The following is a 13,813-nucleotide window of genomic DNA, read 5'->3' as shown; positions in this document are numbered from 1 at the left end:
GGACCATTCTTGTTGGATTCCGTACAGAATCTTCTCCAAGAGTCCGTGCGAGTCTTGTTAATAAGTTTTTTATACTGCTTCAGAATAGTTTTGTATCTGATTTTATAGATTTGTTCCTCATTGGTATTTTTAGCCCTTGTGTATTTCTTCCTCATTCTATTAACCTCTTTTCTTTTATTGTTTAAGGAATCATCCCACCATTGTGTTTTCCTCGGTGGTACCTGTTTATAACGAAGAGCTCTCTCTCCTGCTGCAGTCAAAGCGTCTGTAAAAAATCTTGCATACCTGTCCATGTCCTCATGATTGTTTATAGATGGAAAATCGTAGTTATGCCAATTCTCTGCAAACTCTTGCCTAAAGAGTGACCAGTTGGTCTGCTTAATTTGAAAGGAATTCTTCATAGTATTTATTGTAAAGTTGTCGTGCTTTAATTGAGTGAAAATAAAACGATGGTCACTTGCAGATGGTATAAGAAGGGTCTCACAGTTTTCAATTTCATGGGACAAGTTGTCAGTAACAAGGCACACATCCGTCCAACCTTTTGCAAAAGGAGTGTAGAACGTTGGGTGCGTCGTCATGTTAGTGGAAATTAGGCTAAGTTCATCCATCATCTCGGTAATCATTCTGCCCCTTTTATCTTCTTTTTCGTGATACCATACTGGTGACTTTCCATTCAGGTCACCCATTATCATTATTTTCTGATTTCTAAGTTTCCTAATAACGTTGGAGAGTTCTCTGACACATTCCTCGTCATCGTCATCCGGTGGAAAGTAGGCGCTTATAATTATAATAGGTTCTGCAAGTTGAAGGATTATGGTGGTGAGTCTGTTTGTACACAACTGCGAGATCTTGGCAATATCGAGGTGTGGATTGCAGCAGATTATGCCACTTTTAGGTCTTGAGTTTTTATTTCCAGAGATCACCTTCCACCTTCCGAATCTTACAATGTTATTATTGATATAGTAGGGTTCCTGAATGGTAATTAAGTCAATATTTTTCTCGTTGGCTGTATGTATTAACTGAGAGCATGCCGCCTTACATCTCTGAGTGTTAATTTGTAGTATATTTAAAGTGTGGTCATTCAATTGAGAATGCTGTGTTGAAGTTGATATCTGGGTATTCATCCTTGTGTCGTTACAACCCATAATCGGTCCTCTTGATTGCTGCTTCTTTTAGTCTTTTTGTGATTGGGCAATTTGGATGTAATGCCCCATGGTTTGTCGGCTGTTTCTTGTTGTTGGGTACGTCTTTGTTGTTTCTGTGGCAATTAATACAACAGGGTGGTTCATTAAGCCTATCACAATCCACATATTTATGATTCTTTCCACAGTGGGAGCATTGTTGTTCTTTTTCACAGCTCTTGGCAATGTGTCCGATATCGCAGCAGCGGTAACATCTTATTATTGGAATGTAATCGTCAGTTTTGATTGTAGCCCAATTGATTGAGATGTGTTTTTCCTTAATGAAAGCATTACGGATTTGGGGTGACACGGATAGGACAACATGCCTACAATTTTCAGTGTGTTTTCCCTTGTTTAACACCGTGCTAATCCTGCACTCATTTTTAAATGCCTCTTCGTCTAGCTCTCCCCATATGTCATTTTGCCTATAGATGTATGTAGCTATGTTTTCCTCTTGAATAGATTGGGGTACATTCAACAGTATTACTCTGGGTCTTTTTCCCTCAGAGCGTTTGCAAGTGATCTTATTATCTAGTTCTTGGATTTCCTTAATAGCTTTTTCAAGTGTAATACTCTGATCTCTATCTCCCACTCTAATACAAATTCCCTTATCTTTTATTTCTTTGACTGTTTTTATCTTAATTTTTAGTTTATGTGGCTCGATTTTTCTCTTTAATACTTCTGTCACCTGTTCCATATTTGTTTGTTCCTCTCCTTCGACTTGTTCCTTTGGATACACCAACACGGCATGTGAGCCCCCAGTTCCCTCCAAATTTATTTTTTGATGCAAAGATTTTTGAATATTCTTAGTTGTGGTGCTCGGTTTGATAGTTCTTTTCAAAATGTCGCTGTATGTTGTTTGTTGGAAAGTTTGTTGTAATACTTGTTGAGATCTGTTGTTAATTACCTTCTTCATTTGCTTTCTTGTTTCTTTTACGATGGCAAACATCTCATGGAGGTAGCCATACATTTTTGCAGCGTATTCCCTGATCTTCTTTCTCTCTTTCTGTTTGATGTTTGTGCTGGTGTGTTCGGGACATACCTCCATTATAACGTCCAGCATAGTATTAGCATCTCTAATTAACGTATTTTCTATCTCCTCTGAGCTGCTACAATCGATAGTCTGATTTATAGTCTGGTTTACTTCCTCTGTCTCGTCTTCTAAGTGAGTCACGTTGACCCGAGGGTCGAGACTTGTCGTATCCATATTAGATTAATAGACCAACCAAAAATGAAATGTTTCCACTTGTGTATAATGATATTGCCTATCCCAACCCACAGCGGAAGGGACGGAATGAAAAGAGGAACTCAGTTCCAACAACTCTGAACAAAAAAGCGTGAACTTGATCGCTCAGAGTGAAGAGAAAGTTTAAAACTAATTAAGTTAAAACTAAATTAATACATAAAACTATACAATGCAATACTAAACAGAAGAGCAGTTGAGTATGTTGTCGAAGCCAAAAAAAAGCTGGGAGCGAAGCTGTCCAGTAAATCACAGGTGCTGGTGGGTCCAACTACAGTCAGCAAGTCAACGATCCAAAATGGTCGAAGGCATGTCTAGGGAGATGTCACGAAACCACTGCACTTCACAACCGTTTGATGTAGGGTGATGCCGCCATGTACGCCTAAAGGGGTATTCCTGGAGATGATGATGTCCAAGTTTGAAGTGGATTGTTCCAGAAATGGCCGAAAGATGGAGCAAAAACTTAGAGCACACCGCAGAAGCCCACGTCAGAAGCCTATAAGGGTCCTGGAGGGGTCAGAACTTGCCAAGCAAAGCTTGGCTAGAGCAGCTCTGGCTGAAAGCTGGAGAGTGTACTAGCTGAGTCAGGTATGGCTTACCTGGCCTTCCCACTTGCAGCAAGTGCCGGCAAAGACACCTGTCGGCATGGGCACTTGGGATGNACCTAATACAGGTATATATAAAGGAACTGAAAACATTATTAATAAAATAATAAAAAATTAAGCATGAAACAAATTTTTTAAAAATATGTGAACGGTTTAGATGTAAGTAATACGATAAAATTTATGTAAAACTAACCCTTAGAATAATTTATAAATATAATTGTAACTTTTATGCATTTTAACTTAGAAGAGGCCCTAACTAGTAGGCTAATTTAGACGAACTGCGTGTCGTACAACGAAGTGTGTCATTGAATAAAACATCTTTCTTAAAAGCAGTAATTGTTCACTCGGGTCTCAATAATCAGTGTTTAAACAATAAATTAAAATCATCCCGTAATCTCAACCACACTATTATAGTATTTATATCATTATTATATATTTTTTCTGCTTTGTGTCTTTATTATATAGGCCTATTATCTATATAATAACTTAAAAGACATTATATACGACATTTTATAATAACCGATTAATCTGTAATACATTTCAAACTATCCACGTAAGCTTTCGTGAGTGCTTTTGATTTTTGTTATTGCCACGATGCATTCGACTTAGGTGCGCGACGAACACAAACTTTCTAAATTATACGACCGTTTTTCCGATATTAATTCCACACTTAGTTCGGCGTTCTCGATAAACTTAAGGTGAAGCATATAATGTAAAATTATTTTTATGACGAACGATTATTTTCCATTGCAGACATTGTTTAGAGAAAATGGAGAAGGATACGAGAAAAAAGGTAACGGTACAGAACATAAATGGATTTCTAATATCACCTCGGTTTCGAGTAGAAAATTTGCAACGAACCATCGACTTCAAACCCAGAGACGACGACATTTTCGTGGCGGGATATCCTAAATCGGGCACCACTTGGACGCAGTATATCGTCTGGTCCATCGTCAACAAAGGCGCTGCCTTACCCGACGTCAACCGGATGTGGCTACGGGAAGTCCCTCATTTGGAGATGACCGGTGTAGAAGGAATAGAAAACTCGAGAAGCCCTCGTCTGCTCAAAGTCAACTTGCCCTTTAACCTCACACCGTACAATCCCTCTTCGAAATATATTTACGTATATCGCAATCCCTGGGACTCGTGCGTGTCCGCATTTAACATGTTCAAACAGGTAGACGAAAATTTTTCCGACGGGACATTCGCGGATTACTTCGAGTGTTTCATCCGAGGCGAAGTGTCGCACGGAGATTATTTCGATCATTTGTTATCGTGGTACGCCCGTTGGAACGACCCCAATTTCCTGTTTATGACTTACGAAGAAATGAATAGAAACACTGGGGAGGTGGTTCTGAAGATGGCGCAATTTCTAGGCCAAGAATATCACGAAATGTTGACGAACAACCGAGAAATATTTGAGAGTATTCTCGGAAGAATCCAATTTGACCAAATGAAACAAAATTTACCTTTGAAATTGTCAAATTCATCGTACGCTGACGAAAAAAGCTTGAAGAAAATCGACTTTTTTCACTCGGGAAAGATAGGTCAGTGGGATGATTATTTTACGGAAGACCAAAAGAAGAGATTAAGAGAAAAATTTATAGACAAATTGAGTGAAACAAAAATGTTATCGCTGTGGAAAGTTTCCGACATATTTCTTGAATGAAATTATAACTTCTAATTATGCTTTAGTCGATAACTAAGAGGCGATTAGTTAACTTGTACACGGAACGTCTTTTGTATTGTTTAATGCAATAAATATTTTGGTGCCATTTCTAATCGAAAACAATGCTTATATACAATCGAGCCAAACGTATATTACAGTAGATTTTACGGTCATTTAAACTATCTTCTTAATTGAAATTCAATCTTCGCTGGAATCTTCATTAAATGTTGTCTTTGGGCGCCCCGTCAACAGTTTCCTCGGAGAGACACGATCTCGGTCGATCGTCAACATTGAAATCGCCACTACGGAAGCGTCTGTATTACTTTTCACACTCGCTTACCGACACAACTTCCTAATAATAGGTGTCGCACAAAATTCTTTTGGCTTCGGCTGCTGTTTTCCTTTGGTTAAAAAAATGGAAGGTGGACGTTGCCGGTATTCGTCTCAACGGAGACAAAACAACGACTGAATAATACAACAACACGATTTATTCAAAATAGTTTCCATTGCGGACATTGTTTAGTTTTCTGCCAACGTTCTGGCAGCAAATGGATACCACGGTGGTAGAAGTTTGCTAGTTTTGAGCCGAAGAAGTCGCTAACCCACTTTTGTGCATTTATGAGATTGGTGAAGTGTTTGCCAGACAAACCACGCTGCATCGACCGGAACGGGTGATAGTCGGAAGGGTCCGGTGAGTACGCTGGGTTTGGTAACACTTCTCGGCCCAGCTCCAGAAGGGTTTGCCGCTGCACCAGGAGACCGCGCATTGTCATGCTGCAAAATGAGTTTTCGTTGGTTTCGTGACTATTTCGGTCGCCTCCCCCGCAAAACGTCTGCTAATTTTTTACGCTGCTCACTGTCTGACCCGGTTGCGGCAACTCGCGATAGACTACACCTTCTCGGTCTCACCAAAAACAGAGAAGCGCGTTTTTGCCACGGATGTCGGACTTCGCTGTTGATAAGGTCTTTCTTTCGGATCCACCGAATATTATTATAGAAAATGAGCTCTTGTTTATTTTTTTTTTATTTACAGGCAACCCGTACTTTTTTAGGGAAAGTTATAGCCTAAGCGCTCTTTTCATTCCTTTCTATGTTTAACACAATTTTCGAAATAAAGAGGAACACGGCATGAGGAGAAATGCCCAAAAATTACGATTTCAACCGTGTGAGAAAGTAGTAACTATGGCTTCGTACGCTAACAATATTCGTGAAATCCGGTCAAATTAAAATACGAAAAATATACGCAACTGAATTTCTGCCAAGTTTACATACCGTGTTTCCCCGAAAATAAGACATCCGCAGAAAATAAGACCTAGCACAGATTTTGCTGAATTGCGAAATATAAGACCTCCCCCTGAAAGTAAGACCTAGCGAAGTTTTTTTTAGTCGTAACGGTCATCGACAGATGGTTGAAAGTGGCCGTTGGCTTTTTGAAAGTACAGCCACTGATTGGTCAGCAGACAATTACGCCACACGGCATGATTTGCATAAGACTATGGCTTGGGAATCACAGATTTGCATAACGTTACGGCTGGTGATGGCTAATTGGTCGGCCGGGAATCACGCCACATGACATTTGCATAGTGCTACGGTTCAGTAAGCACTAATTGGTCATCGAGTCCGATGTTGACGCTATAAAAAGGCGACAGTTCGACACACCGGATATACGTCACTCTCGTCTAAGTTCGACTTGGGAATTTTTTTGTTCAATAATAAATGTGAATTCTTCTTCCTGGAAAAAATAAGACATTCCCTGGAAATAAGACCTAGCGCACTTTTCAGAGCAAAAATTAATATAAGACACTGTCTTATTTTCGGGGAAACACGGTATCTATGACTCCACCGTGTGACGTTTTCATCGGGTGCAAGAATTAGGTCTCCCTTTCTTCCGAGGCTAATTACAGAATATTTAGATGAGTTTAAAAATATGTTCGATTTTCCTCAAAAACGCAAAAGAACCGCATCTAAAATAGTACAGTAAAATCTAAGTTCAGGGTAATCCTTAAAGGAGGATGCACACACGCGGCGCGGAAAGGAAAAGCGGCAGAATGACGTCACTTTTTCTCGTCGCGGAAGTCGATTTTGCGCCGTTTTTCTCGCGCCGCAAAAGTTGGTCGAATTCTGTCTTTGGCGGCGACCGCCGCCAAGACGCGTCTCTATCTGCCAATAACGGTTCGTCCGGTAGTCACGTGAGAAAATACAATGGCGTGGTGTTTTAACGGCGGAAAGTTCGACGCGATTAACCGAAATAACTAACGTCAGAACAAAGAGGAAAGGATAATAAATTTAACGCAAATTCTACACAAATAATCGTATATAATTTAATTCAAAGAACAAAAGAACCGAATCATACTCGAAATAGTATTCTTTATGGAGAGATCTTTCTATCTCCCCTCTCCTTTAATCTTTAACTACCAAAATGTAGATACTAGTATCAATGCTATCGTGCCAAATTTCGTTTCTTATAGACGCTAACACACATATACGCGGAATATTTTTTTTCCCTGGAGTTTGTACGCACGAGAATGAAGTTTTTATTCGTGATTTTATTTCAAAGTAAATTACGGTTTTGTATATCTGTCGACGTAAATTACTATCCACCGCTTTCTCGGCAAATACAACTAATTATATCGAAACACCTGAATTTTTTGCCGAGCATAAATTATTATTTTTTAACGTTTTCGACCTACTCAATGTAGGCCGTCTTGTGGCTTAAGATTAAACCGTTCCAAAATGGAGCGTTTCGTTTTTCGAATACGTTTCCTTTTAAATTTAAAATAAATGAAAAGATAAATAAATAAACGAAAATAAAAAATAACATAAAATAAATAAAACAGTAAACGAGGTTAAGAATAACTATTACAAGCTTTAAGGGTTAAGTCTCGCGCTCTTTTCTATCATATACTTCCACGCCGTTGGAAGCGCATTAGCATCCTTGGCATTTAGGCAACGATTTTTCATTTTACTTTTATAAATTTCCATTTCCAACGCGATGAATGCGGAGTGGACCGTTTTAATGACTTTTGCCTCGTCCCATTTTACCATCGCTCCTTCGATCTGCGCCGTAATCGCTAATATTGTGTTCTTGCGCCCTTTATCCACGTTGTATTTGTGTTCTCGCGGACGTACCGCCGGGTTTCTTCCGGTCGCGCCCGCATAATCCTTTGCCACTTCTAACTATTGGTTCTCAAATGGTATTTTATAAACTCCGGCTTTCTCTTCCTTTCTTACGCCGTCTTTATCGTTCCTCAGTAAGCTATAGATGTCGGGTGCTCTTTTATAGACCATTCTCGAGTGTTTATAAGTAACCAATTCATTTGTCGCTCTTATACGCTTATTGTATGTGAATTTGTTAATTCCGTCTAATTAAATATCTTTTTTGCCTTTATCTTCTCTGTAACTTTTGATCGGTCCTTCAATTGTGGCGGTTTTGTAACCCAAATTTGTTGCAATTTTTTTCATTCTACTAATTTCCTCGAGGCGGTCCCGAACGTTGGTACAATATAAAAACGCTCTTCCGACGAGTGCCTTAAATACTGATAATTTATATTTATACGGGTCGCTGGACCAATGGTATGTAGAGAAGGTTTTAAGTACACCGCCGTTTGTACATTTCCTTGTTTAAATCTTATATCAATGTCCAAAAATGAGATAAGTATAGTTTTTTTGGTTCTAGTTTTAGTTTTAAGCAGTGACCATTGGTACTGATTGCCAGTAAATTTCTTCAATTCGTCGGTTATCCTTCCAAATTATAAATACGTCATCGACGTAACGTTTGTAGAATACAATGTCCTCGAAGTAATCTCTGAAGATGTCTGTTTCCAGTTTACGTAGTACTAGTTCTCTGACATAGGACTCTCCGTTGAGACACTTTTCTTTTGTTCACGCGTCATCTCGTTGAATCTAAAAAAAGATTGGTAGCGCATCGAGTCTGCTAGATTATTTAAGTCCTCCGAGTAAGTCGATAACACTGGATTGCCTTGGACCATGAATTCAACGAGTGCATTGAAACGAGATACTAGATTAATAGATGGGTTATAGACTTTCAAAATCCATCACAGTCCCTATTTCATCCTTCATTAAAGGCAAGTCTTGCAATTCTTTCGCCACCTTATTTGGATGGTGAGCGACATAATTATTTTGTTCTAGTTTCTCAGAAATGTACATTTTAAGCGCTTCTCTAGTATATACAGTCGACCCCCTACAACACTGTTGATAATTCCGTTTTATATGAATTCCATGTTGTACGAGTCCGATTTTACAAATACGTGTGCCGGGCTGTGAACGGCTGACGTATTTGTAAAATCTAAGTGACTCGTACAACATGGAATTCATATAAAACGGAATTATCAAGAGTCTTATAGGGGGTCGACTGTATGTTGGTGCCTTACATTTTTCCATTGGTCTGATTTCCTTCTCTTTGTGTGTCTTTGCGAATGCAAAGATTCTAGGCATTAATTCAGGAACAAAAATTCAATTTCAAACGTTATTTTTAAACTCATTTAAAGAATTTCAATAGGAAACAAAAGACAATTAAATCAGAACTAAATTAAAACTTAACGAATATAAAATTATAGCACGAAATGTTATTGAATTTTTTCACAATTAAAACATTATAACACCTAAATTATATTAAACAGAAAAAGTCCAGCAACGAGTTGCGTAACTTTCCTCGCTTCACCAGGAAAAATTGCAACACGCTATTTGTCGGATACCATTCGCCAAAATGTACGTAACTTCAGGCTTTGCCTCCTCTGTAGAAAATTTCCTAGACAAAATCTAACTCTACTAGATGCATATTATTTTGGCTCGTAATTATTTAAAATAAAATAGTGTGCGGCGGCATCTATTATGAGATTTTATTTTAAAATAATTAACTTTTTAATTATTATAAAATATCAATACAAAAGTCTAAATTTTGAGGATAGACACGGATTTTATAAAAAAGAAATTGTAACTGCTAATAACCAATGAAATTTTCATTAAGTTCGACCCCTATCGAGATATGACACGTGAACACGTCTATCTTCCCACTCCTCGACCTATAACCAGCAAAATTTAATTTCATCAATGCCCTATATATGTATAGCATTTTACCGTGCCAAATTTCGTTTCTTACTCTACCCTATATTGAAATACTAAAAAAATAGACCCCTCCTACGCACGTATAGCCGAGCGGTCGAGGTGGCATACCGCTCTGGGGACCCGGGATTGAATCGGGATGGGTCGATAAAACTCCAAGAATTTTTGGGGGGTGATCCGTTGAAATACTTCGGGCTAGTTCGTCACCACCCGGCCGCCTTATTGTGGACCTATCCGAACCCATAACCGGCGTGCTAAAATAGAGGCCCCCTTCGCGCCCACTGGGCGGAAAGAGTTTAATAAAAGAACAGCCAGTCATACGCATACGTACGTATCTACAGAATTTTCTTTCGTTTTTCGTTTACAGGATCTTTTTTAAACGATGGTGGTGACGATCTTTGTTTAGTCGCATTTGTTCAAAGTTCACTTTGGACTGATCAACGAACGTCCACCCCTCTTTTCGTTTTTCGGGAGCTTTAATTGTTCATTAGATGCGATCTTCTTTTGGCATATCGAATGATTTTCGTACAGTGACAGCGTTTAATGGATACAATCGAGATACAAAGTCTTCACGCCTGTGTAACCCGACTGTTGTTACAGTCGGAGCCGTTACTGGGGTGCGGTTCCTCACCGGGTGGCCGCGGACCGTTTATTATAGTAAAAATTTTGACTAACGAGAATAATAATCGAAACTTTTTTGACAATTATTAACATTTACACAGAATTCAATCAAATAAATTGTAAGAATAAACTTTAACATGAATGAAACTACTTTAGAACGATTTTTTAGGTAGCCTCTACGGCGACACTTCCGGAATGTGGACAACACACGCGATTCGAAAGTTAATTTAGGTGTCACTGTCTTTAGTTTACGAGATTTCTAATTTCATTTAAATTCTAGATTAATTTCCTAACATTTTATAACTTCGTTAAGAATAATTTAATTATTCGAGTTCAAAAAGTTATGTATTGTGCGAATCATTTTTTTCCAAGTTTACATTTGATATTGTCGTTTATTGTTGTAATGGCGGATTTTGGAAAACGTCAACGATTTTCTTGGCAAAAGTGTACTTGGAGGGATTTTTTCATTTTTTAATATCGAATATCCCGAATTTAATTTTGACAAGAGAATTTCATCAGTTGGTAAAGTTTGGTACGCGACCCGCAGATGCAGATCGTTCGAAATGTGATGGTCTTCGTAAATTAAATTATCGAAAGAACCGTGATTCTGTTTCAAGACGAACAGTTCGTCGTTTGAAGTAATTTTTAAACGTAAATTTGGGGAAACTTCTCGGGGAACTACTTTTTCCTTTATTTGGCATCTAATTTGCATAGAATAAACGTCGCGCGTCATCCGTTTGGCTGTGGGTGTGAGTAGTCGAACAGCTGTTGACTGAGTGAATTTCATACGACACATTATGATGGTTTCGTAGTCTAATTTTACTGGAATGAAAATTGGATGAACCTTGGAAGGTTGTCGAAAATCGACGAGATTGTCGTGACCAAAAGAAAAAAACTAGGAGAACGGTTCGACCTGTTTGTTCGGCATACGAGTAAGTTCTATCCAGGAGCGTGAGGTGTTTTAGTTTGGAAAGAGCCAGTTATTGTACCTTCAGCCCCGAAAGTAAGTGCCAATAAATCCGAAAATCGTAAGAGGAAGAACGTAGACGTGTGTGTTAAGAATAAGGAAAAAGTTTCTACTATGAAAAAGGACGAAGTTACGAAAGAATCGTCCGAACCGTTTTTTTTACCGAACAATCGGAGAAAAGGAATTAGAATATGTCAACGGTGAGTGAAAGATTTTTTTTTTCTTTAAATGCCGGTGTAGTAAGTAGCCGCGCCGTTCGCCATCTTGTTTGCCAAGGCGACGTCCACAAACAAGATGGCGACCGAAAGTGCCGCCATAGGGGCTACCTATGTGCGCATTTACCGAGACATTGGTCTCTAAGATTAGTACATATTTCGGGTTATTTAAATAATAAGAAAATCGCCCTTATAGTAAAGAAACGATTAAATGAATTTGGATTAGTTTTAAATCGCCATATCTTAGGTGTAAATGCAGATGGAGCCTCTGATATGGTCAAGTTTCGACTGGAACATTTTTCTATTACCGGTAAAAATAGGTAATTGAAAAATGTCTTCGATAATTTTCCGGTAATTGAAATGTCGATAATTTGTACACCCTGGTATTTATCAACAAAGGTTTTGTTGTCGAATAAATGTAAGATCTAAATACTGTTTTATTCGTCACCGTACAAATGTGTTAGTTAAATATTTACCAGTTTTCTATAGATTTCGTTTAGAACGGATCCCATAGTTATGTTAAAGTCGGGAATATTACAGACGTTTATCTGATAAATTAATCGAGGCAAGTTTTTCTTATAATCTCTTTGGAAATTTTGTCGTAAAAAAGTAAAACTAAAAGGCAGTCAGTTGCTTATTATCGAAAAAAAAAGGAATGAATCGTTCCATTTCACCCCACGTGCGCACTAACATTTGCACATATAGAAATACCCGAATTTTTTGCATTTCTCGAAGTTTAGTGAGAGAGACCCCAGATTGAGTTCGAACCTAAAAAGGTTTATAAAAATTCGTAATAAATAATTAATGCAACGCGGAGACAAACAGCCGATTCCGCAAAGTGTCGAGTTTACACGCTTCAGTCTGCAACGCTGGACTTTGACACCATCGCTCGCATACAATAGCGAGAAGGGAACTCGATCGGGAAATGAGGTTTGACAAACAAGCGATGTAAGGGAAAAAAGTATTAACGTTCTATAACTCTATCAAGGAAATAACGAGTGAAAATATGAGTGCGGGTGTCTTAGTTTTGTCGGTAATCGAGGGATGGTGTCGGATATACCATCTCGGGCAGACCTTTCTCGCGACCCGAACTGCTCTCAATTTTCACCCGGAGACAGGTGAGAGATTAATCGGGTAGCGAGGAAAGGGAAGCCCAGCCAATTGAAGGAAGATTTTGGAACGAATGAAAAATCAGATGTTCAAGGATGTCGGTCATCATTATGGTCATCCTTCTCTTAGCGTCATCATCGTCTCCCAGTGGCGTCGCCTTTCTTCCGAAGTTTCTACGGATTTACCCTGATCGAACTTACAACAACTAGCCGCTGTCCCGGGGTTGCCCAACTATCAAACCTTGCAGACTGAATCCGGATCGACCGGAAATTCGAGACGCTTGTCTGTTACCCGAAGGACTATCTATATCTGATGTAAGCGCAACTTTTGCTTAATAAAGGCTTTGTAAGACATTTGTCGCCTTTGCCTTTTCCGCACCACCCACATACTCGAAGCCTTAGACCATCCTAATGTGGGAATAACGTCCCTCCGACAGTAGGCGTACTCACAAGAGTTAGTTTCGAGACCAGATAGAGAAATCTTAGGAACAGGAGGCCCCGATCGACTATACACGACTTTCCTGTATAGACGGGAAATCAAGTTTTTCAATTCAAAAATTTTCTTTCGAACGGAGACAAAATGATAATTGTCACAATAAATAATGGCTGGTTCACTTTTTATTGTTTTCGTTCCAAAATTAGTACAGGGAAGAAGCGAGGTAGCAGGAAATTCCGCGTCCTGTGACGTCATACTTTCTTCTACTAATCCTCATCTTTCTTGTCAGAGGAGGAAGAATTCCTTCCCGATTATTATATTTTATAAATTAATTTAAGATTCCGAGAGTCTTAAAATCGATTTTCTGGGAAAATGTTTATTTTTCTAAATCGGAATTTTAGTTTCGGGCGCGTGGCAAAAATTAATCTACGGTTAGGTACTAACGGAACTAACGGTTTGGAACTAACGGAAACGAATAGATAATTCCTGAAAAACGTGGCGCCTTAGAGTGAAAAAAAATCATCATTTTTCTCTGGTTACGCCAGCAGACATTTGTACAACCGATTTTGCAACGAAGAAAAGTATAACTGTGGAAAAAATTATTTATTAATTATTATATAAATTACGGTGACGATAAGTTACGCGCGGTAAGAACAACGCTGAATTTAAGTTTTAAGAAGTTGAC

The 13,813-nt window shown here is 38.7% G+C and overlaps 1 protein-coding gene and 1 long non-coding RNA gene across 2 annotated transcripts; both read left to right on the top strand.

Moving 5' to 3' along the window:
• Positions 1-3,727: 3,727 nt before the first annotated feature.
• On the top strand, positions 3,728-4,798 carry LOC111626490 (sulfotransferase 1C4-like). The gene has a single exon (XM_023369870.1). The coding sequence runs from the start codon at positions 3,799-3,801 to the stop codon at positions 4,696-4,698; it is 900 nt and encodes a 299-aa protein (XP_023225638.1). The 5' UTR covers positions 3,728-3,798; the 3' UTR covers positions 4,699-4,798.
• Positions 4,799-11,142: 6,344 nt separating this feature from the next.
• LOC111626492 lies at positions 11,143-13,046 on the top strand. Its single transcript, XR_002756889.1, has 2 exons — positions 11,143-11,568; positions 12,823-13,046. It is a non-coding gene; the product is annotated as an uncharacterized LOC111626492 (long non-coding RNA).
• Positions 13,047-13,813: the final 767 nt, after the last annotated feature.

Source organism: Centruroides sculpturatus, unplaced genomic scaffold, assembly GCF_000671375.1.
Source record: "Centruroides sculpturatus isolate CEXI.00-Female unplaced genomic scaffold, Cexi_2.0 scaffold318, whole genome shotgun sequence".
In the NCBI taxonomy this organism is placed as follows: Eukaryota; Metazoa; Arthropoda; class Arachnida; order Scorpiones; family Buthidae; genus Centruroides; species Centruroides sculpturatus.
The sequence above is the reverse complement of the archived record's forward strand: the minus strand, read 5'-3'. Positions and strand labels throughout refer to the sequence as shown.

Coding starts and splice junctions, on each gene's coding strand:
- LOC111626490 (XM_023369870.1), top strand. CDS start 3,799: ATGGAGAAGGATACGAGAAAAAAGGTAACGGTACAGAACATAAATGGA.